The 26,503-nt window shown below is 49.6% G+C and overlaps 1 protein-coding gene across 1 annotated transcript in view; it reads left to right on the top strand.

Annotated features, from left to right (window-relative positions):
* LOC112236805 (protein FAM171A1) overlaps window positions 1-24,625 on the top strand; it is a 53,866-nt gene extending 29,241 nt beyond the window's left edge. Inside the window, 8 exon segments of the mRNA XM_042319283.1 lie at window positions 4,828-4,968; window positions 4,971-4,985; window positions 8,016-8,192; window positions 15,098-15,214; window positions 21,439-21,553; window positions 22,239-22,350; window positions 22,799-22,855; window positions 22,887-24,625. Coding sequence (XP_042175217.1) covers window positions 4,828-4,968; window positions 4,971-4,985; window positions 8,016-8,192; window positions 15,098-15,214; window positions 21,439-21,553; window positions 22,239-22,350; window positions 22,799-22,855; window positions 22,887-24,398 — 2,246 coding nt within the window. The 3' untranslated portion in view covers window positions 24,399-24,625.
* Window positions 24,626-26,503: the final 1,878 nt, after the last annotated feature.

The following is a 26,503-nucleotide window of genomic DNA, read 5'->3' on the forward strand; positions in this document are numbered from 1 at the left end:
CAGGACTAGAGAGAGACTGTCAACGACTGCAGCAAAGATATCAGAACATTTAAAACCAGGACTAGAGAGAGACTATCAACGCATACAGCAAAGATATCAGAACATTTAAAACCAGGACTAGAGAGAGACTGTCAACAAATACAGCAAAGAGCTGCTGTTTTTATGAGTGACTCCATGTTTAAGTTCTTACTCAGCCCTGTCAACACTTTGTATTCAACACTTTTATAAGCCATAAAATGCACTTTCTTCCTATTTCCACTCAGCTCTGCAACAAGCAGTGCAGCAGTAATGAATGAGTAGGAAAGTGTATCTACAGGCTTGTTATTATTAGTGGCTTGGGTCTTTTTTAATATCAAGGAATATTTTACTTTCTCTGGTCATAGGAGTAACAACATGAATGTGTGCATGAGGTGGAAATAATGTGGTGCGACTTGAGTTTCGCCAACAGCTGGAAGAAGGTGTCCCTTTTTGGTCAGTTTCAGTGGAGGAACAGGAGAGCGGAGGGATGTTGAGAGTTGGACCCTCAGTCTGCTGTTCTCTCCCTCCGCTGAGACTGACCCTCAGTCTGCTGCTCTCCCTCTGCTGAGACTGACCCTCAGTCTGCTGCTCTCTCCCTCCGCTGAGACTGACCCTCAGTCTGCTGCTCTCTCCCTCTGCTGAGACTGACCCTCAGTCTGCTGCTCTCTCCCTCTGCTGAGACTGACCCTCAGTCTGCTGCTCTCTCCCTCTGCTGAGACTGACCCTCAGTCTGCTGCTCTCTCCCTCCGCTGAGACTGACCCTCAGTCTGCTGCTCTCTCCCTCCGCTGAGACTGACCCTCAGTCTGCTGCTCTCTCCCTCCGCTGAGACTGACCCTCAGTCTGCTGCTCTCTCCCTCTGCTGAGACTGACCCTCAGTCTGCTGCTCTCTCCCTCCGCTGAGACCGACTCTGTCTGCTGCTCTCTCCCTCCGCTGAGACTGACTCTCAGTCTGCTGCTCTCTCCCTCCGCTGAGACTGACCCTCAGTCTGCTGCTCTCTCCCTCTGCTGACACTGAACCTGAGTCTGCTGCTCTCTTCCTCTGCTGAGACTGACCCTCAGTCTGCTGCTCTCTCCCTCTGCTGAGACTGACCCTCAGTCTGCTGCTCTCTCCCGCTGCTGAGACTGACCCTCAGTCTGCTGCTCTCTCCCTCCGCTGAGACAGACCATCAGTCTGCTGCTCTCTCCCTCCGCTGAGACTGGCCCTCAGTCTGCTGCTCTCTCCCTCTGCTGAGACTGACCCTCAGTCTGCTGCTCTCTCCCTCTGCTGAGACTGACCCTCAGTCTGCTGCTCTCCCTCTGCTGAGACTGACCCTCAGTCTGCTGCTCTCTCCCTCCGCTGAGACAGACCATCAGTCTGCTGCTCTCTCCCTCCGCTGAGACTGACCCTCAGTCTGCTGCTCTCTCCCTCTGCTGAGACTGACCCACAGTCTGCTGCTCTCTCCCTCCGCTGAGACTGACTCTCAGTCTGCTGCTCTCTCCCTCCGCTGAGACTGACCCTCAGTCTGCTGCTCTCTCCCTCTGCTGAGACTGACCCTCAGTCTGCTGCTCTCTCCCTCCGCTGAGACCGACTCTGTCTGCTGCTCTCTCCCTCCGCTGAGACTGACTCTCAGTCTGCTGCTCTCTCCCTCTGCTGAGACTGACCCTCAGTCTGCTGCTCTCTCCCTCTGCTGAGACTGACCCTCAGTCTGCTGCTCTCTCCCTCTGCTGAGACAGACCATCAGTCTGCTGCTCTCTCCCTCTGCTGAGACTGAACCTGAGTCTGCTGCTCTCTCCCTCTGCTGAGACTGACCCTCAGTCTGCTGCTCTCTCCCTCTGCTGAGACTGACCCTCAGTCTGTCTCCGCTGAGACAGACCATCAGTCTGCTGCTCTCTCCCTCTGCTGAGACTGAACCTGAGTCTGCTGCTCTCTCCCTCTGTGAGACTGACCCTCAGTCTGCTGCTCTCCCTCCGCTGAGACAGACCATCAGTCTGCTGCTCTCTCCCTCCGCTGAGACTGACCCTCAGTCTGCTGCTCTCTCCCTCTGCTGAGACTGACCCTCAGTCTGCTGCTCTCTCCCTCTGCTGAGACTGACCCTCAGTCTGCTGCTCTCTCCCTCTGCTGAGACTGACCCTCAGTCTGCTGCTCTCTCCCTCCGCTGAGACTGGCCCTCAGTCTGCTGCTCTCTCCCTCCGCTGAGACTGGCCCTCAGTCTGCTGCTCTCTCCCTCTGCTGAGACTGACCCTCAGTCTGCTGCTCTCTCCCTCTGCTGAGACTGACCCTCAGTCTGCTGCTCTCTCCCTCCGCTGAGACTGACCCTCAGTCTGCTGCTCTCTCCCTCTGCTGAGACTGACCCTCAGTCTGCTGCTCTCCCTCTGCTGAGACTGAACCTGAGTCTGCTGCTCTCTCCCTCTGCTGAGACTGACCATCAGTCTGCTGCTCTCTCCCTCTGCTGAGACTGACCATCAGTCTGCTACTCTCTCCCTCTGCTGATACTGACCCTCAGTCTGCTGCTCTCTCCCTCTGCTGAGACTGACCATCAGTCTGCTGCTCTCTCCCTCTGCTGAGACTGACCATCAGTCTGCTGCTCTCTCCCTCTGCTGAGACAGACCATCAGATCAGCCCAGTAAAATAAAAATAAAAAGCAAATTATTTAAATGTATGCTCACTCAGCTGTGCCTCACAAGTAATACAACAACAGATCTATTACCGGTGTGATCATATAGCCCCAAATGTTTTAATATAAAAACATTTTTTAAATGTCCCAAACTACAATGCATTGGCAGGGCAATTCAAGCAAAGCCAGTATGCGGTGATAATGTATTGGGCCTGTAGCTTACTGCACAAACCTCATTGCTACAGTACTGTTTTTAATTGGTTGTTTCATAGAAAAAAAGTTTAGCCTATTTTTTTTTAAGGGGTAGATCTTGACTCAGAAAAGGTTGGTGGCCACTGTTCTAGAGTTTTCCTTCTTAACACTATCACAGTTTCCCTTTACTATGGCAATTTTGATCGAATCAAGGCAATATTTGCCACTTTCAGTGCAACATACTGAAACCAAATTTGGTTGTAGGCAGCATGAGCAGTTGTGAGTAGATGCGCTTGTTTTGAGATCAAAGCGAGAGCTGCATGTAACCACGTGTGCACATTTTGTTCATATCCTTTGCTAGTTCCATTCTTTTACTTTTGAGATTATTGTGAAGTGTTAGATGCTACTGCACTATTGGAGCTAGGAACACAAGCATTTCACTACACCTGCAACACCTGAAATAACATGTGTATGTGACCAATAAAATTGGATTTGATTCTAGTTAGTGAGCTATTAGCCCAGTTATAGATTGTTTGTAGTCGGCCTAAACATACTTCGGCCTAAACATCAGTGCCACAGATAACTTCCACAAAGCTGTGAACGATCTGAGAAACAAGAAGGGCATTCTATTCCATCAAAACGAACATACAATTCGACATACCAATTAGGATCTGGCTAAAAATACTTGAATCAGTTATAGAATCCATTGAATCCAAACATTCACAAAATGGGACAAACACCAAATTGAGAGATTGCATGCAGAATTCTGTAAAAATATCCTCCGTGTACAACGTAAAACACCAAATAATGCATGCAGAGCAGAATTATTCCGATATCCGCTAATTATTAAGATCCAGAAAAGAGCCATTAAATTCTACAACCACCTAAAAGGAAGCGATTCGCAAACCCTCCATAACAAAGCCATCACCTACAGAGTGATGAACCTGGAGAAGAGTTCCCTAAGCAAGCTGGTCCTGGGGCTCTGTTCACAAACCCATACAAACCCCACAGAGCCCCAGGACAGCAGCACAATTAGACACCACCAAATCATGAGAAAACAAAAAGATAATTACTTGACATATTGGAAAGATTTAACAAAAAAACAGAGCAAACTAGAATGCTATTTGGTTCTAAACAGAAAGCACACAGTGGCAGAATACCTGACCACAGTGACTGACACAAACTTAAGCACAGCTTTGACTATGTACAGACTCAGTGAGCATAGCCTTGCTATTGAGAAAGGCTGCTGTAGGCAGACCTGGCTCTGAAGAGAAGACCTGCTATATGCACACTGCCCACAAAATGAGGTGGCAACTGAGCTGCACTTCCTAACCTCCTGCCAAATGCATGACCATATTAGAGAGACATATTTCCCTCGGATTACACAGACCTACAAGGAATTTGAAAACAAACCCAATTTTGATAAACTTCCTTATCTATTGGGTGAAATACCACAGTGTGCAATCACAGCAGCAAGATGTGTGACCTGTTGCCACAAGAAAAGGGCAACCAGTGAAGAACAAACACCATTGTAAATACAACCCATATTTATTTATTTTCCCTTTTGTACTTTAACTATTTGCACATAATGAACTTTTGAGTGTAATGTTTACTGTTCATTTTTGTATTGTTTTATTTGACTTTTGTTTATCTATTCCACTTGCTTTAGCAATGTGAACATGTTTCCCATGCCAATACACCCCTTAGAGAGAGGCAGTGAGACAGAGAAAGCGGGAGGTAGTGAGAGAGAAAGAGGGAGAGAGAGAGGAAGGGTGGCAGAGGGAGATGGAAGGAACTGATTGAGTAAAAGAGAAAAACCATTAGAAAGATGAGATGTAATATGGAGGAGTAAAAACAGTGATAAGAGAGAGAGGAGAGAAGGCCAGCATCCCTATGGCGTTCATCACACATCTTCCAGACATTCATCTGACGAGCTACAAGGGTTACAGGGGAGATGGACACTAAGGAACACTGGATCTAAGTGTGTGAGTGGTTCCTGACCCCCCCCCCTTTCCTCCCCAGGATCGAGGGGTCAATCCTGGGTTCAGTTCCAGCGTCGAGCCCTGAGCCTCCCTCCCAACTCGTCCTACAGCAATCTCACTGCCCTGCTGACTGTGGCCAATAACCCCAGCCACATCCAGCACTTCCCCTACCTACAGGGCCTGGGGGCAACGGAACAGGTACCTCCACTGGGACTGGGACCAGACTTAGGTGGAATACACTCTTGGTACCATTCCATTGGTGCCGTTGTATCCGACAAACTAAATAAATGATTTGAAAGTATTTGACATATGGATGAGGGGTGGATGGGGTGAAGGGAGGAGGGGGATGAAGGGTGGGAGGGATGGAAGAGATGAAGGGTGGGTGGGGGATGAGGGGTGGGTAAGATAGAAGACATGAGGGGCTGGTGGGGAGTGTGTGGTGAAGGGATGGATGAGGGGGTAAGTGGGTGGGTGGAGATGTGGGGTGAAGGGACAGATGGGTGGGTGGGGTCAAGGGAGGGAGACGGGTGGGTGGGGTGAAGGTGGGGGGGGTGAGGTGAAAGTAGGGGTGAAGGTAGGTGGGAGGGGTGGGGTGAAGGTAGGTGGTGGTGGGTGGGGTGAAGGCAGGGGTAAGGTGGAGGGGGGGGGTGAAGGCAGGGGGGTGAAGGCAGGGAGGGTTGAGGAGATTAGGGGTGAAGGTAGGGGTGAGGTACAGCTCTATGTAAGAGGCGCCATCAAAGATACACTACCCAGAAGAGCCCCCTTTAACACAATATAACCCCTGTGCTCTCAAACAACCTGTGTGTGTCCATTTTACATTTGTATCATTTAGCAGACACTCTCCTCTCCCTTTCTCTCTCTCTCCCTGCTTCTTCTCCTCTTCTAATCTCCTCTCACTGCTCCTCTCCTCCCTCTCTCTCACTACACTTCTCCTCTCTCTCTCACTACACCTCTCTCTCTCTCACTACACCTCTCTCTCCCTCTCACTACACCTCTCCTCTCTCTCTCACTACACCTCTCTCTCTCCTCTCACTACACCTCTCTCTCCCTCTCACTACACTTCTCCTCTCCCTCTCACTACACCTCTCTCTCTCCCTCTCACTACACCTCTCTCTCTCCCTCTCACTACACCTCTCCTCTCCCTCTCACTACACCTCTCCCTCTCACTACTCTCTCCTCTCTCACTACACCTCTCCTCTCCCTCTCACTACACTCCCTCTCACTACACTTCTCCTCTCCCTCTCACACACTTCTCCTCTCCCTCTCTCTCACCTCTATCCCTCCCTCTCACTACACCTCTCCCTCTCACTACACTTCTCCTCTCCCTCTCACTACACCTCTCCTCTCCCCTCTCACTACTCCCTCTCTCTACACCTCTCCTCTCACTACACTTCTCCTCTCCCTCTCACACCTCTCTCTCTCCCTCTCACTACACCTCTCTCTCTCCCTCTCACTACACCTCTCTCTCTCCCTCTCACTACACTCCCTCTCCTCTCTCCTCTCACTACACCTCTCTCTCTCCCTCTCACTACACCTCTCCCTCTCACTACACTTCTCCTCTCCCTCTCACTACACTTCTCCTCTCCCTCTCACTACACCTCTCCTCTCCCTCTCACTACACTCCCTCTCCTCTCCCTCTCCCTCTCACACCTCTCCTCTCCCTCTCCCACTCACACCTCTCCTCTCCCTCTCACTACACTTCTCCTCTCCCTCTCACTACACTCTCTCTCTCTCCCTCTCACTACACCTCTCCTCTCCCTCTTACTGCTCCTCTCCTCTCCTCTCTCTCACTACACCTCCTCTCTCCCTCTCACTACACCTCTCCTCTCTCCTCTCACTGCTCCTCTCCTCTCTCTCCTCTCTCCCTGCTCCTCTCCTCCCTCTCTCTCACTACACCTCTCTCTCTCCCTCTCACCCTCTCCTGCTCCCTCTCCTCCCTCTCTCTCACTACACCTCTCTCTCCTCCCTCTCACTCTCCTCCCTCTCACCTCACTCCTCTCTCCCTCTCACTACACCTCTCTCTCTCTCTCTCTCTCACTACCCCTCACTCCTCTCTCCCTCTCACTACACCTCTCCTCCTCTCTCTCACTACACCTCTCTCTCTCCCTCTCACTACACCTCCCTCTCTCTCTCCCTCTCACTACACCTCTCCTCTCCCTCTCACTACACCTCTCTCTCTCCCTCTCACTACACTTCTCCTCTCCCTCTCACTACACCTCTCTCTCCCTCTCACTACACCTCTCTCTCTCCCTCTCACTACACCTCCCTCTCCTCTCCCTCTCACTACACCTCCTCTCTCCCTCTCACTACACTTCTCTCTCTCCCTCTCACTACACTTCTCCTCTCCCTCTCACTACACCTCTCCTCTCTCCCTCTCACTACACCTCTCTCCCTCACTACACCTCTCCCTCTCCCTCTCACTACACCTCTCTCTCCCTCTCCCTCTCACTACCCTCTCTCCTCTCCTCTCTCTCACTACACCTCTCTCTCTCCCTCTCACTACACCTCTCCTCTCCCTCTCACTACACTTCTCCTCTCCCTCTCACTACACCTCTCCTCTCTCCCTCTCACTACACTCCCTCTCCTCTTCTCTCTCCCTCTCACTCTCTCCCTCTCACTACACCTCTCCCTCTCACTACACTTCTCCTCTCCCCTCTCTCTCTCCCTCTCACTACACCTCTCCTCTCCCTCTCACTACCCTCCTCTCCTCTCTCACTACACCCCTCTCACTACACCTCTCCTCTCCCTCTCACTTCTCTCCTCTCCCTCTCACTACACCTCCTCTCCCTCTCCCCTCACTCACTACACCTCTCCTCTCCCTCTCACTACACTTCTCCTCTCCCTCTCACTACACCTCTCCCTCTCCTCACTACACCTCTCCTCTCTCCCTCTCACTACACTTCTCCTCTCCCTCTCACTACACCTCTCCTCTCTCCCTCTCACTACACTTCTCCTCTCCCTCTCACTACACCTCTCCTCTCTCCCTCTCACTGCTCCTCTCCTCCCTCTCTCTCACTACACCTCTCTCTCTCCCTCTCACTACACCTCTCCTCTCCCTCTCACTACACTTCTCCTCTCCCTCTCACTACACCTCTCCTCTCTCCCTCTCACTACACTTCTCCTCTCCCTCTCACTACACCTCTCCTCTCTCCCTCTCACTACACCTCTCCTCCGTCTCTTCGACCCTCACTACTCCTCTCTTTTGGTTCTCCTCTTCTCCTCTAACAGGAAGTGAGCGTAGGTTTGAGCTGACTCCAGTGGCGGCCATCTCTGTCCACCTATTGGCCAGCGAGGGGGTGGAGCTCCAGGTGAATGGCCCAATCAGCATCTCCATCTCTCTACCGGCCAATAGCGGCCTGAAGGAGAACCAACACATCCCAGCCTGGAGGTTCGATCCCAGTCTAGGTGAGTACATACACACACACACACACACACACAGCTTTTCAGTTTTTCTGAGCGGGGAGCAGATTTCCTGTGTTTGGGTCCAGAATTCCTCCCCTCGGAACCTCTAATCAGTAGGGTAAGGTACGTGTTGTGTGTGTCTACCCTTCTGCATCCTTCATCAGTGGGATCTATGTTTCCTGAAAGTTGATGGGATGTGTGTATCTCAGTCAGGCTGGGAAATGCATCACTACATACTTTTTTAAAAAGGAACTGGGGGGGAAAACCGTACCAGAGTGCAACACACACACACACACACACACACACACTGTACAGTGAGACGGGAGATTACAGTGTGGCAGAGTTATGAATGGAATAATTGAGAACTTTCTAAAAGATTATCTACCATATTATTGGACGTAACGCACCGTATTAAAACACAATACTTCTTGTTCCTGATTACATCCACATCACAAGATTGGTTAGGAAATGTACCCTAACGTGTTTGGAAATCCCTCCCTCCCCAGATCAGTAGAGGTGTAGTCAGCTGTAGATCATTGACTCAGACAGCAGTGGAGTGATTTAGGAGGGTAGCCAGAGTAGTGCTTGAACCAGCTGAGGTACACCACCAAGGATGTCCTGTGATATGAAGGTCCAGTCGTGACTTACTGTTGCTGAAGGAGACCATTCACTAGCCCAACGAGCTGATTAGGACCGGGGCTACAGGAGCACACACACACACACACACACACAGACAGATATACACACACACACACACACACACACACACACACACACACACACACACACACACAGACAGATACAGCAAAAAAGTATTTAGTCAGCCACCAATTGTGCAAGTTCTCCCACTTAAAAAGATGAGAGAGACCTGTAATTTATCATAGGTACACTTCAACTATGACAGACAAAATGGAGAAAAAAAATCCAGAAAATCACATTGTAGGATTTTTAATGAATTTATTTGCAAATTATGGTGGAAAATATGTATTTGGTCACCTACAAACAAGCAAGATTTCTGTCTCTCACAGACTTGTAACTTCTTCTTTAAGAGGCTCCTCTGTGCTCCACTCGTTACCTGTATTAATGGCACCAGTTTGAACTAGTTATCAGTATAAAAGACACCTGTCCACAACTTCAAACAGTCACACTCCAAACTCCACTATGGCCAAGACCAAAGAGCTGTCAAAGGATAACAGAAACCAAATTGTAGACCTGCACCAGGCTGGGAAGACTGAATCTGCAATACGTAAGCAGCTTGGCTTGAAGAAATCAACTGTGGGAGCAAATATTAGGAAATGGAAGTCATACAAGACCACTGATAATCTCCCTCGATCTGGGGCTCCACGCAAGATCTCACCCCGTGGGGTCAAAATTATCACAAGAACGGTAAGCAAAAATCCCAGAACCACACGGGGGGACCTAGTGAATGACCTGCAGAGAGCTGGGACCAAAGTAACAAAGCCTACCATCAGTAACACTACGCCGCCAGGGACTCAAATCCTGCAGTGCCAGACGTGTCCCACTGCTTAAGCCAGTACATGCCCAGGCCCGTCTGAAGTTTGCTAGAGAGCATTTGGATGATCCAGAAGAAGATTGGGAGAATGTCATATGGTCAGATGAAACCAAAATATGACTTTTTGGTAAAAACTCAACTCGTCGTGTTTGGAGGACAAAGAATGCTGAGTTACATCCAAAGAACACCACACCTACTGTGAAGCATGGGGGTGGAAACATCATGCTTTGGGGCTGTTTTTCTGCAAAGGGACCAGGACGACTGATCCGTGTAAAGGAAAGAATGAATGGGGCCATGTATCGTGAGATTTTGAGTGAAAACCTCCTTCCATCAGCAAGGGCATTGAAGACGAAATGTGGCTGGGTCTTTCAGCATGACAATGATCCCAAACACACCGCCCGGGCAACGAAGGAGTGGCTTCGTAAGAAGCATTTCAAGGTCCTGGAGTGGCCTAGCCAGTCTCCAGATCTCAACCCCATAGAAAATCTTTGGAGGGAGTTGAAAGTCCGTGTTGCCCAGCAACAGCCCCAAAACATCACTTCTCTAGAGGAGATCTGCATGGAGGAATGGGCCAAAATACCAGCAACAGTGTGTGAAAACCTTGTGAAGACTTACAGAAAACGTTTGACCTCTGTTATTGCCAACAAAGGGTATATAACAAAGTATTGAGATAAACTTTTGTTATTGACCAAATACTTATTTTCCACCATAATTTGCAAATAAATTCATAAAAAAATCCTACAATGTGATTTTCTGGATTTTTTTTCTCATTTTGTCTGTCATGGTTGAAGTGTATCTATGATGAAAATTACAGGCCACTCCCATCTTTTTAAGTGGGAGAACTTGCACAATTGGTGGCTGACTAAATACTTTTTTGCCCCACTGTATACACACACACACACACACACACACACACACACACACACACACACACACACACACACACACACACACACACACACACACACACACACACACACACACACACACACACACACACAGACAGATATACACATTGGCTGTAAACAATCACACACAGTACTGTACCGAGCCCAACAGCCATGTTCTCCTGAGGAGTCAACTCTCTCACTGGGTGACCCTTTACATGATTGACATTGAAAGCCACTGTTCCCAGGATGCCTTATAGCCAGAGGGTATGTAGCCTTGTGTCAATACATGCACACACACACACACTGTATGGGATTAATATTTCCCAGAAACACCCACCTCTGGTCCTCTGTGTTTTAGTCCACCGTTTCCCTAGCAACCCCCAAATAACAAACCTAACAGACCCGGGACTTTAATTGAGTTTCTCCAGTGACCAGTTAGAGAGTGTGTGTGTGTGTAAGTGTGCGAGAGAGAGAGATTGAGATTTCTCCAGAAATATTTCTGCCTGATCATTCTTCCTCCACACAAAGAAGCCAATGTTAGGAGGGAGTGTGTTGTTGTCTAGGCTTGCACATGGAGAGGGGATAACACACATCAACTCTCACACACACACACACCAATTCTCACACACACACACCAACTCTCACAGACGCATACACACACCAACTCACACACACACACACACACACACACACACAGACATACAGATGCTTGAGCACACGCACACTAACTCTCACACAGACACAAAGAATCTTGAGCACACAGACACACACAGATGCTTGAGCACACACACCAATTCTCACACAGACACACAGATGCTTGAGCATACAGACCCACACAAACTCTCACACACAGACACAGACACTTGAGCAAAAGACACACACAGACTTGGTGAAACCTGTTCTTCTAGTTTAACTGACAGCATGTATTTTGTTCTGTGATGTTGTGGAGTACTGAGCTGAATGATGTCACATACTGTTAGAAAGGAGCTGGTTTACCTCTGTGTGTTTATGATGTAAATACCATCCAGTTAATAATGTAACTACCATCCAGACTCAATACATTACAGAGAGGAGTTAATGGTGTCAATACATTACAGAGAGGAGTTAATGGTGTCAATACATTACAGAGAGGAGTTAATGATGCCAATACATTACAGAGAGGAGTTAATGGTGTCAATACATTACAGAGAGGAGTTAATGGTGTCAATACATTACAGAGAGGAGTTAATGATGCCAATACATTACAGAGAGGAGTTAATGATGCCAATACATTACAGAGAGGAGTTAATGGTGTCAATACATTACAGAGAGGAGTTAATGATGCCAATACATTACAGAGAGGAGTTAATGGTGTCAATACATTACAGAGAGGAGTTAATGATGCCAATACATTACAGAGAGGAGTTAATGATGCCAATACATTACAGAGAGGAGTTAATGGTGTCAATACATTACAGAGAGGAGTTAATGATGCCAATACATTACAGAGAGGAGTTAATGGTGTCAATACATTACAGAGAGGAGTTAATGGTGTCAATACATTACAGAGAGGAGTTAATGATGCCAATACATTACAGAGAGGAGTTAATGATGCCAATACATTACAGAGAGGAGTTAATGGTGTCAATACATTACAGAGAGGAGTTAATGGTGTCAATACATTACAGAGAGGAGTTAATGGTGTCAATACATTACAGAGAGGAGTTAATGATGTCAATACATTACAGAGAGGAGTTAATGATGTCAATACATTACAGAGAGGAGTTAATGGTGTCAATACATTACAGAGAGGAGTTAATGGTGTCAATACATTACAGAGAGGAGTTAATGATGTCAATACATTACAGAGAGGAGTTAATGGTGTCAATACATTACAGAGAGGAGTTAATGATGTCAATACATTAGAGAGAGGAGTTAATGATGCCAATATCATTACAGAGAGGAGTTAATGATGTCAATACATTACAGAGGAGTTAATGATGCCAATACATTACAGAGAGGAGTTAATGATGTCAATACATTACAGAGAGGAGTTAATGATGCCAATACATTACAGAGAGGAGTTAATGATGTAACTACCATCCAGACGCAATACATTACAGAGAGGAGTTAATGTTAATGGTGACAATACATTACAGAGAGGAGTTAATGATGCCAATACATTACAGAGAGGAGTTAATGATGTCAATACATTACAGAGAGAGGAGTTAATACCATCCAGTCAATACATTACAGAGAGGAGTTAATGGTGTCAATACATTACAGAGAGGAGTTAATGGTGTCAATACCTTACAGAGAGGAGTTAATGATGTCAATACATTACAGAGAGGAGTTAATGATGTCAATACATTACAGAGAGGAGTTAATGATGCCAATACATTACAGAGAGGAGTTAATGGTGTCAATACATTACAGAGAGGAGTTAATGGTGTCAATACATTACAGAGAGGAGTTAATGATGCCAATACATTACAGAGAGGAGTTAATGATGTCAATACATTACAGAGAGGAGTTAATGATGTCAATACATTACAGAGAGGAGTTAATGGTGTCAATACATTACAGAGAGGAGTTAATGATGTAATTACCATCCAGACTCAATACATTACAGAGAGGAGTTAATGATGTCAATACATTACAGAGAGGAGTTAATGATGTCAATACATTACAGAGAGGAGTTAATGATGTCAATACATTACAGAGAGGAGTTAATGATGTCAATACATTACAGAGAGGAGTTAATGGTGTCAATACATTACAGAGAGGAGTTAATGTAATTACCATCCAGACTCAATACATTACAGAGAGGAGTTAATGATGTCAATACATTACAGAGAGGAGTTAATGATGCCAATACATTACAGAGAGGAGTTAATGATGTAATTACCATCCAGACTCAATACATTACAGAGAGGAGTTAATGATGTCAATACATTACAGAGAGGAGTTTATGATGTCAATACATTACAGAGAGGAGTTAATGATGTAACTACCATCCAGACTCAATACATTACAGAGAGGAGTTAAATGTCAATACATTACAGAGAGGAGTTTATGATGTCAATACATTACAAAGAGGAGTTAATGATGTAACTACCATCCAGACTCAATACATTACAGAGAGGAGTTAATGATGTCAATACATTACAGAGAGGAGTTTATGATGTCAATACATTACAGAGAGGAGTTAATGATGTCAATACATTAGAGAGGAGTTAATGATGTCAATACATTACATCCAGACTTAATAATGTCAATACATTACAGAGAGGAGTTAATGATGTCAATACATTACAGAGAGGAGTTAATGATGTCAATACATTACAAAGAGGAGTTAATGATGTCAATACATTACAGAGAGGAGTTAATGATGTCAATACATTACAGAGAGGAGTTAAATGATCCAGTCAATACATTACAGAGAGGAGTTAATGATGTCAATACATTACAGAGAGGAGTTAATAATGTCAATACATTAGAGAGAGGAGGTAATGATGTCAATACATTACAGAGAGGAGTTAATGGTGTCAATACATTACAGAGAGGAGTTAATGATGTCAATACATTAGAGAGAGGAGTTAATGATGTCAATACATTAGAGAGAGGAGTTAATGATGTCAATACCATCCAGTTCACATCTGAACACAATTCATGATGACGTTCCTACAAACTCTCACAAAGGACTAGTACTAATGTAAAGGTGACCAGTATTGACTCTGTGTGCATGCTTGCGTGTGTTTGTGTGTGTGTATATATGTGTGTGTGTGATGCCTTACAGCCAGAGGATACAATACACTGATGTAAAAGGTCATCCAGTGAGAGTTGACTCCTCAAGAGGACAGGGCTGTGCTGGGTTGGGCTGTTTCTGTGCTTAGCTGTGCTTGGTCCATGGGGATCGATGACAACTGTGTGTGTGAGGGAGGGGGAGGGAGGGAGGGAGGGAGGGAGGGAGGGAGGGAGGGAGGGAGGGAGGGAGGGAGGGAGGGAGGGAGGGAGGAGGGAGGGAGGGAGGGAGGGAGGCGAAGCATTTCATAAAGATGCTGAGTCACAGGCATTTCTCTCCTTCTCTTGTTTCTCTCTCCCCTCCCTGTACATTAGTTTTTCCCTTCTAATTGGGTTGCATCAGAGCATCTATAATAGACAGAGAATCCCCTGCAGAGACCACTGCTGCACTGTCATAGCCCCTCTCATACACAGATCTTGGTTCAGCCTACATACCACAACTCCTTATCATACCAATGGTGACGAAATAAACAACTGACATTAGATCGTTGTCCAGGTCGTGTTACATCATCTTACACAATGACTGTGTCTGACTATGTTATGATGATTCTAGCTCATATGGCTCCTGGCCAGTGTGAGTTATGACTGTGTCACTGTGAGTCTGCTGCCTCACAGTGGTTGGCTGGAGAACTGCAGCAGCACAGTGACCGAGGCCAAAAGCTTTACACTAATTTACTGTGGTTGAAGAGTATATCTCTAACTCTCTCTGTGTTTGTTTGTAGGGGCCTGGTTGAAGAGCAGTCTGGGCTATGTCCAGAGGGAGGGAGACCAGCTCAGCCTAACCTACATCGCCCCTCAGCTGGGATACTGGGTGGCTGCCATGTCCCCACTAGACACAGGTACCAACACACACCACGTCCCCACTAGACACAGGTACCAACACACACCATGTCCCCACTAGACACAGGTACCAACACACACCATGTCCCCACTAGACACAGGTACCAACACACACCATGTCCCCACTAGACACAGGTACCAACACACACCATGTCCCCACTAGACACAGGTACCAATACACACCATGTCCCCACTAGACACAGGTACCTACCAACACACACCATGTCCCCACTAGACACAGGTACCAACACACACCATGTCCCCACTAGACACAGGTACCAACACACACCATGTCCCCACTAGACACAGGTACCTACCAACACACACCATGTCCCCACTAGACACAGGTACCAACACACACCATGTCCCCACTAGACACAGGTACCAACACACACCATGTCCCCACTAGACACAGGTACCAATACACACCATGTCCCCACTAGACACAGGTACCTACCAACACACACCATGTCCCCACTAGACACAGGTACCACACACACACCATGTCCCCACTAGACACAGGTACCAACACACACCATGTCCCCACTAGACACAGGTACCTACCAACACACACCATGTCCCCACTAGACACAGGTACCAACACACACCATGTCCCCACACTAGACACAGGTACCAACACACACCATGTCCCCACTAGACACAGGTACCAACACACACCATGTCCCCACTAGACACAGGTACCAACACACCATGTCCCCACTAGACACAGGTACCAACACACACCATGTCCCCACTAGACACAGGTACCAACACACACCATGTCCCACTAGACACAGGTACCAACACACACCATGTCCCCACTAGACACAGGTACCAACACACACCATGTCCCCACTAGACACAGGTACCAACACACACCACTAGACACAGGTCCCCACTAGACACAGGTACCAACACACACCATGTCCCCACTAGACACAGGTACCAACACACACCATGTCCCCACTAGACACAGGTACCAACACACACCATGTCCCCACTAGACACAGGTACCAACACACACCATGTCCCCACTAGACACAGGTACCAACACACACATGTCCCCACCACAGGTCCCCACCATGTCCCCACTAGACACAGGTACCAACACACACCATGTCCCCACTAGACACAGGTACCAACACACACCATGTCCCCACTAGACACAGGTACCAACACACACCATGTCCCCACTAGACACAGGTACCAACACACACCATGTCCCCACTAGACACAGGTACCAACACACACCATGTCCCCACTAGACACAGGTACCAACACACACCATGTCCCCACTAACACAGGTACCAACACACACCATGTCCCCACTAGACACAGGTACCAACACACACCATGTCCCACTAGACACAGGTACCAACACACACCATGTCCCCACTAGACACAGGTACCAACACACACCATGTCCCCACTAGACACAGGTACCAACACACACCATGTCCCCACTAGACACAGGTACCAACACACACCATGTCCCCACTAGACACAGGTACCAACACACACCATGTCCCCACTAGACACAGGTACCAACACACACCATGTCCCCACTAGACACAGGTACCAACACACACCATGTCCCCACTAGACACAGGTACCAACACACACCATGTCCCCACTAGACACAGGTACCAACACACACCATGTCCCCACTAGACACAGGTACCAACACACACCATGTCCCCACTAGACACAGGTACCAACACACACCATGTCCCCACTAGACACAGGTACCAACACACACCATGTCCCCACTAGACACAGGTACCAACACACACCATGTCCCCACTAGACACAGGTACCAACACACACCATGTCCCCACTAGACACAGGTACCAGGTACCAACACACACCATGTCCCCACTAGACACAGGTACCAACACACACCATGTCCCCACTAGACACAGGTACCAACACACACCATGTCCCCACTAGACACAGGTACCAACACACACCATGTCACTAGACACAGGTACCAACACACACCATGTCCCCACTAGACACAGGTACCAACACACACCATGTCCCCACTAGACACAGGTACCAACACACACCATGTCCCCACTAGACACAGGTACCAACACACACCATGTCCCCACTAGACACAGGTACCAACACACACCATGTCCCCACTAGACACAGGTACCAACACACACCATGTCCCCACTAGACACAGGTACCAACACACACCATGTCCCCACTAGACACAGGTACCAACACACACCATGTCCCCACTAGACACAGGTACCAACACACACCATGTCCCCACTAGACACAGGTACCAACACACACCATGTCCCCACTAGACACAGGTACCAACACACACCATGTCCCCACTAGACACAGGTACCAACACACACCATGTCCCCACTAGACACAGGTACCAACACACACCATGTCCCCACTAGACACAGGTACCAACACACACCATGTCCCCACTAGACACAGGTACCAACACAACACACACCATGTCCCCACTAGACACAGGTACCAACACACACCATGTCCCCCTAGACACAGGTACCAACACACACCATGTCCCCACTAGACACAGGTACCAACACACACCATGTCCCCACTAGACACAGGTACCAACACACACCATGTCCCCACTAGACACAGGTACCAACACACACCATGTCCCCACTAGACACAGGTTCCAACACACACCATGTCCCCACTAGACACAGGTACCAACACACACCATGTCCCCACTAGACACAGGTACCAACACACACCACTAGACACAGGTCCCCACTAGACACAGGTACCAACACACACCATGTCCACCATAGACACAGGTACCAACACCACCATGTCCCCACTAGACACAGGTACCAACACACACCATGTCCCCACTAGACACAGGTACCAACACACACCATGTCCCCACTAGACACAGGTACCAACACACACCATGTCCCCACTAGACACAGGTACCAACACACACCATGTCCCCACTAGACACAGGTACCAACACACACCATGTCCCCACTAGACACAGGTACCAACACACACCATGTCCCCACTAGACACAGGTACCAACACACACCATGTCCCCACTAGACACAGGTACCAACACACACCATGTCCCCACTAGACACAGTTACCAACACACACCATGTCCCCACTAGACACAGACACAGGTACCAACACACACCATGTCCCCACTAGACACAGGTACCAACACACACCATGTCCCCACTAGACACAGGTACCAACACACACCATGTCCCCACTAGACACAGGTACCAACACACACCATGTCCCCACTAGACACAGGTACCAACACACACCATGTCCCCACTAGACACAGGTACCAACACACACCATGTCCCCACTAGACACAGGTACCAACACACACCATGTCCCCACTAGACACAGGTACCCAACACACACCATGTCCCCACTAGACACAGGTACCAACACACACCATGTCCCACTAGACACAGGTACCAACACACACCATGTCCCCACTAGACACAGGTACCAACACACACCATGTCCCCACTAGACACAGGTACCAACACACACCATGTCCCCACTAGACACAGACACAGGTACCAACACACACCATGTCCCCATGTCCCCACTAGACACAGGTACCAACACACACCATGTCCCCACTAGACACAGGTACCAACACACACCATGTCCCCACAGACACAGGTACCAACACACACCATGTCCCCACTAGACACAGGTACCAACACACACCATGTCCCCACTAGACACAGGTACCAACACACACCATGTCCCCACTAGACACAGGTACCAACACACACCATGTCCCCACTAGACACAGGTGTCCCAACACACACCATGTCCCCACACAGGACACAGGTACCAACACACACCATGTCCCCACTAGACACAGGTACCAACACACACCATGTCCCCACTAGACACAGGTACCAACACACACCATGTCCCCACTAGACACAGGTACCAACACACACCATGTCCCCACTAGACACAGGTACCAACACACACCATGTCCCCACTAGACACAGGTACCAACACACACCATGTCCCCACTAGACACAGGTACCAACACACACCATGTCCCCACTAGACACAGGTACCAACACACACCACAGACACAGGTACCAACACACACCATGTCCCCACTAGACACAGGTACCAACACACACCATGTCCCCACTAGACACAGGTACCAACACACACCATGTCCCCACTAGACACAGGTACCCACACACCATGTCCCCACTAGACCAGGTACCAACACACACCATGTCCCCACTAGACACAGGTACCAACACACACCATGTCCCCACTAGACACAGGTACCAACACACACCATGTCCCCACTAGACACAGGTACCAACACACACCATGTCCCCACTAGACACAGGTACCAACACACACCATGTCCCCACTAGACACAGGTACCAACACAACATGGACACACCATGTCCCCACTAGACACAGGTACCAACACACACCATGTCCCCACTAGACACAGGTACCAACACACACCATGTCCCCACTAGACACAGGTACCAACACACACCATGTCCCCACTAGACACAGGTACCAACACACACCATGTCCCCACTAGACACAGGTACCAACACACACCATGTCCCCACTAGACACAGGTACCAACACACACCATGTCCCCACTAGACACAGGTACCAACACACACCATGTCCCCACTAGACACAGGTACCAACACACACCATGTCCCCACTAGGACACAGGTACAACACACACCATGTCCCCACTAGACACAGGTACCAACACACACCATGTCCCCACTAGACACAGGTACCAACACACACCATGTCCCCACTAGACACAGGTACCAACACACACCATGTCCCCACTAGACACAGGTACCAACACACACCATGTCCCCACTAGACACAGGTACCACACACACCACCATGTCCCCACATGACACAGGTACCAACACACACCATGTCCCCACTAGACACAGGTACCAACACACACCATGTCCCCACTAGACACAGGTACCAACACACACCATGTCCCCACTAGACACAGGTACCAACACACACCATGTCCCCACTAGACACAGGTACCAACACACACCATGTCCCCACTAGACACAGGTACCAACACACACCATGTCCCCACTAGACACAGGTACCAACACACACCATGTCCCCACTAGACACAGGTACCAACACCACCATGTCCCCACTAGACACAGGTACCAACACACACCATGTCCCCACTAGACACAGGTACCAACACACACCATGTCCCCACTAGACACAGGTACCAACACACACCATGTCCCCACTAGACACAGGTACCAACACACACCATGTCCCCACTAGACACAGGTACCAACACACACCACGTCCCCACTAGACACAGGTACCAACACACACCGTTGTCCCCACTAGACACAGGTACCAACACACACCATGTCCCCACTAGACACAGGTACCAACACACACCATGTCCCCACTAGACACAGGTACCAACACACACCATGTCCCCACTAGACACAGGTACCAACACACACCATGTCCCCACTAGACACAGGTACCAACACACACCATGTCCCCACTAGATACAGGTACCAACACACACCATGTCCCCACTAGATACAGGTACCAACACACACCATGTCCCCCCCACTGTCCCCACTAGATACAGGACCAACACACACATGTCCCCACTAGATACAGGTACCAACACACACCATGTCCCCACTAGATACAGGTACCAACACACACCATGTCCCCACTAGATACAGGTACCAACACACACCACGTCCCCACTAGATACAGGTACCAACACACACCACGTCCCCACTAGACACAGGTACCAACACACACCATGTCCCCACTAGATACAGGTACCAACACACACCATGTCCCCACTAGATACAGGTACCAACACACACCACGTCCCCACTAGATACAGGTACCAACACACACCACGTCCCCACTAGACACAGGTACCAACACACACCACGTCCCCACTAGACACAGGTACCAACACACACCATGTCCCCACTAGACACAGGTACCAACACACACCATGTCCCCACTAGACACAGGTACCAACACACACCATGTCCCCACTAGACACAGGTACCAACACACACCATGTCCCCACTAGACACAGGTACACAAATTTAAAACAGGTAAAACTTCCTCTGTGAACCTTTAAAAAAAAAACGTAAGAATGTGTCTGTTTCTGCAGGTCCGGTGGTGGCAAAGGACATCAGTACATACCACACAGTCTTCCTATTGGCCATACTGGGAGGCATGGCTGTCATCCTCCTCTGCCTGCTCTGTCTACTACTGTACTACTGCAGGTCTGTCCGTCTGTCTGGATCAATGGACTTCCCTGCCGACTGTCATAAGTGTGTCTTGTGCGTCAGTGAAGTAGTCTTGAGTTTCAACAGGACTGTCTTCTCTTTCCTCTCCCCTTCTCTCTCTCTCTCTCCCTCCCTGTCTCTCCCTCACTATCTCCCTGTCTCTCCCTCCCTGTCTCTCCCTCACTATCTCCCTGTCTCTCCCTCACTATCTCCCTGTCTCCTCCCTGTCTCTCCCTCACTATCTCCCTGTCTCTCCCTCCCTGTCTCCCCGTTTCTCTCTCTCTCCCTCCCTGTCTCCCCGTTTCTCTCTCTGTCTATCTCCCTGTCTCTCACTATCTCCCTGTCTCTCCGTTTCTCTCTCCCTGTCTCTCTCACTATCTCCCTCTCCCTGTCTCTCCCTCACTATCTCCCTGTCTCTCCCTCACTATCTCCCTGTCTCCCCGTTTCTCTCTCTCCCTGTCTCTCCCTCACTATCTCCCTGTCTCTCCCTCACTATCTCCCTGTCTCTCCGTTTCTCTCTCCCTGTCTCTCCCTGTCTCTCCCTCACTATCTCCCTGTCTCTCCTCACTCCCTGTCTCCCGTTTCTCTCTCTCCCTGTCTCTCCCTCACTATCTCCCTGTCTCTCCGTTTCTCTCTCTCCCTGTCTCTCCCTCACTATCTCCCTGTCTCTGTCTCTTTCCAGGCGTGGTTGTGTGAAGCCTCGTCTGTCCCAGCGGAAGCTGACTCTGTCGTCTGGTCTGGAGGGCAGTAAGAGAGACCAGTCCACCTCCATGTCCCACCTCATCAGCAGCGAGGTCAGTCAACATCCAGGCCAGGGACCACTGGTCTCTTCATACTAACATGCTTTCTCCCTTTGCCACGGCACTTTGGAACTGCATTTTGGGAACTGCACTTTGGGAACTGCACTTTGGAAAGTGCACTTTGGAAACTGCACTTTGGGAACTGCACTTTGGGAACTGCACTTTGCCACTGCACTTTGGAAACTGCACTTTGGGAACTGCACTTTGCCACTGCACTTTGGAACTGCCACTGCACTTTGCCACTGCACTTTGGAACTGCCACTGCACTTTCTATTGTTATAATCACAGCTAATATTCTGTTGAGTTTTTCCACTTTTGTGTTAGATGGTATTGATGGTATTGTTCCCTGTGTGTTCTGTGTATTCTGTTTGAAGAGCATGTTAGATAATGGCATAGTGCTACTGTCTGTGAAACTGACACTAAAACCTTATTACATCTCTAGGTTCATTTGGAGCTGGTCTCTACGACAGCAGAACCCGACATGACCACGCCCATGCTCAAACCCATCCTCCTATGATCGCCATGACCTGGTCTCCCATGGCAACCACAGTCTCATGTCTCTAGGAAACCACAGCCGAAGTCGTCATGGCTCGTCGCTAGGCAACCTGACGCCGCGCAGCAGAGATTACCGTCAGTCTGTGGAGACGTTCCCGTTTAAGTCCGCCCTCTCCGCCGGGACGGATGCCGGCTACCGCCAATCATACACCTCCATCTGCTCATCCATCAATCAGCTCCCAGATAGACTTTCCTCCTCAAATCAGGTGCAGGCGTCAGCAAGTCAATTGAGTGGTGTTGGGGAGGGCGGGACTAGTGTGCGTGAGGCTACCTCGCCCTGCTCCCCACCTGTCTCTCCTATCAGAGGGGAGGGGTGTGAGCGCAGACCCCCAGACTACCTCCTGTCCCGGTCTGTGGACCACCTGGGCTCCCTGCCCCTCTCCCTCCCCAGGCCGGGCCAGCTGCTGTGCTGTGGCTCCGTGGACCTGCTGAGTGGAGGAGACGGTTACCCCAGGAGGATCCGGCCCACCCTGGTGATCCCAGCCCACTACATGCGCCTGCCGGGGGAGCACCCGCTGTGTGGCCAGGCCCTGTTCTTACAGACTGACCAGCAGAGTGACCTGGAGACCATCCAGGCTGAGCTCAACGCCTCACACTCCCAGCAGCCCCTGGGGCAAACACGCGCCGATTATGCTATCGCCTCAGCCAACCAGGGACAAGGAGAGGGGCAAGGGGAGTGGAGCAGCCTATCAGAGTCCCTGTCTATCCCGACAGCACTTGGGGAGGCAGGTATTATGCAAATGAACGGCGAGGACACGCTATTGGCTGAGAGGAAACTGATGGAACTGCGGGGAGGGAAGCCCCTCACACACCCGCGCGCCTGGTTCGTCTCATTGGACGGTCGGTCTAACGCCATCAGACACTCTTACATAGACTTGCAGCGGGCTGGGCAAGCCAAGGGGAATCCAGGTGGAGGAGGTAGCCATGGTAACAACAGTGGTGGTAGACATGTCAACGGAAACGACGCAAGTCTGGACTCCGGGGTGGACCTGAATGAGCCCAGAGCAGGGCGGAGGGGGAGGGAGGTAGAGAGGAAGGTAGGAGAGAGGGAAAGAGAGAAAGACAGAGAGAGGGGGAGGACAAAGAGCGGCCCTCCTGCCATGGCCTACACCCAGCTGGTATATGTGGATGACCTGGAGGGGGAGACTCCTGAGTGTAGCCCCCAGGACAGCCCTTTGGGTCCAGGGATGCAGAACACACAGGGACATCAACAAGTAGAGGAAGAGGAGGAGGACAGAGGAGAGGAAGAGGAACACAGAGGAGAGGGGATGATACAGGAAGAGGCTCCTTCACCCCTCTCCTCCCCCTCCTCCTCCTCCTCCTCTCCACCCCCACTCACAGAGACAAAAGGCGTTGTCTTCAGGACTGAGCATGACCAGACGGCCCTATTGTCTGTTGCCCCTGACGACCACGGAGAGGAGGAGAAGAAGAGCCCCTGGCAGAAGCGGGAGGAGCGCCCCCTACTGGCAGTCTTTAACCTCAAATGACCTTACTTCCCCTCCCACCACCCCGCCCCAGAGTGACATGAAGAAGGAAGTACATCTGCACTGGGAGCTAAATGGAACTGTCAGTGAATGGAAACGATTGGAACAGTTGGAACTCCATACATTCTAATGTCTAATCCTTCCTGTGTATCATCATAGCCCCACACTACATGGACAGGCCACTGACTAGACATGCCATAGAGACTTTGTCTGAGTGATACAGATGAACTCCTGAACTAAAAACAAACTTAACAACGCCAGAGAACATGTAATGCACAACTGCTATGCCTTTAGTAAATTAGCTGTGTCAGCAAAAAGGGGCTGTGGAATAAAGCAGAGACAGACAATGTGTGTTTCAATACAGCAGCCTCCTTTCCTCAGTCTTATCTGTTTCAGTCCACTGATCTGAAAAGCATCGGACAAGTAAAAGCAATATGGAGGATGTCTACTGGCAGGTCTAGGTAGAAGGAGTAGTAGTGTTTTCAGATCAGTAACTAGGACAGGATATACATACAGCAGGAAAGGAAGCTACTCAAATGTATAATGCTGCCCAGAGGCACAGATCTACAATCAGTTTTCCCCCCACAAGTCTTAATCTGGGCGGCAGGTAGCCTAGCGGTTAGAGCGGTGGGCCAGTAACACAAAGATCGCTGGTTCGAATACCCAAGCCAAGATTTTGAAAAATCGGTCGATGTGCCCTTGAGCAAGGCACTTAACCCTGATTTGCTCCAGGGGCGCTGTACTACTATGGCTGCATCTATCCAGTGTAATGTGACACTAAAACATGTTTTGTTTTGTTATTTTTTTAGGTTTCCATTGTCCAACGTTAGGGTACCTTAGATTAGTGTGTGTGTAACTTCAGTTTCCCATCCACACGACTGGTGAATCAGATAATGGGATACAGCCCCCTCTGTTGGTGACTGTTGATATTGCAGCACTCTACCAGTGAGGTTTTATATGAAGGTTTTGTGTGTTGAACCACTGACTTCGGCATACTTTGCTCTGAACGGCTGGCTATGCATCACTTTTATACAGTTGCTTGAGATGCCTTGTTTTGTAATTTGAAGTACTCTGTGATTTTAGTTGCCAAACTATTTTACTCAAATACATTTATGCTATTTTCTACTCAGATATGTTTTATCGTTTTTTTCCCTTACTGTAAGTACAGAGTTTTAACAGACACACACCCAAGCCTTTTCTCTGAAACCCATCCGCATCCTGATGTTTGGAAACCACTATAATCAGCAACCCCCTCTCCTCTCCTCCCTCTGTCCCTGGCAGACTTCCTCCTTTTCCAAGTGCCTTTGAACAAGTTGACTCAGCATACACATCAGTTCAGCTAGCTATTTATTTATCCTCTCCCCTGTTGAGCAGCTAACCCTCCACTACCTCTGTCCCTCATCTCCCCTCTCCTCCCTCTGTCCCTGGCAGACAGCATGCAGCAACCTCATGCAGCAACCCCCCTCTGTCCCTGGCAGACCCTCTCTCCCTCTCTCTGTCCCTGGCAGACAGCTGTCCCTCCCTGGCAGACAGCATGCAGCAACCCCCTCTCTCCTCTCCTCCCTCTGTCCCTGGCAGACAGCATGCAGCAACCCCCTCTCTCCTCTCTCCTCCCTCTGCAACCCCTCTCTCCTCTCCTCCCTCTCCCTGGCAGCAGACAGCATGCAGCAACCCCCTCTCTCCTCTCCTCCCTCTGTCCCAGACAGCATGCAGCAACCCCCTCTCCTCTCCTCCCTCTGTCCCTGGCAGACAGCATGCAGCATCCCCCCCTCCTCTCCTCCCTCCTGTCCCTGGCAGACAGCATGTCCCTGGCAGACAGCATGCAGCAACCCCCTCTCTCCTCTCCTCCCTCTGTCCCTGGCAGACAGCACAGCATGCAGCAACCCCTCTCTCCTCTCCTCCCTCTGTCCCTGGCAGACAGCATGCAGCATCCCCCTCTCTCCTCTCCCCCTCTGTCCCTGGCAGACAGCATGCAGCAACCCCTCTCTCCCTCCCCTCTGTCCCTGCAGGCAGACAGTCCATGCAGCATGCAGCAACCCCTCCTCTCTCCTCTCCTCCCTCTGTCCCTGGCAGACAGCATGCAGCATGCAGCAGCAACCCCTCTCTCC

This window comes from Oncorhynchus tshawytscha, unplaced genomic scaffold (genome assembly GCF_018296145.1).
Source record: "Oncorhynchus tshawytscha isolate Ot180627B unplaced genomic scaffold, Otsh_v2.0 Un_scaffold_17_pilon_pilon, whole genome shotgun sequence".
NCBI lineage: Eukaryota > Metazoa > Chordata > Actinopteri > Salmoniformes > Salmonidae > Oncorhynchus > Oncorhynchus tshawytscha.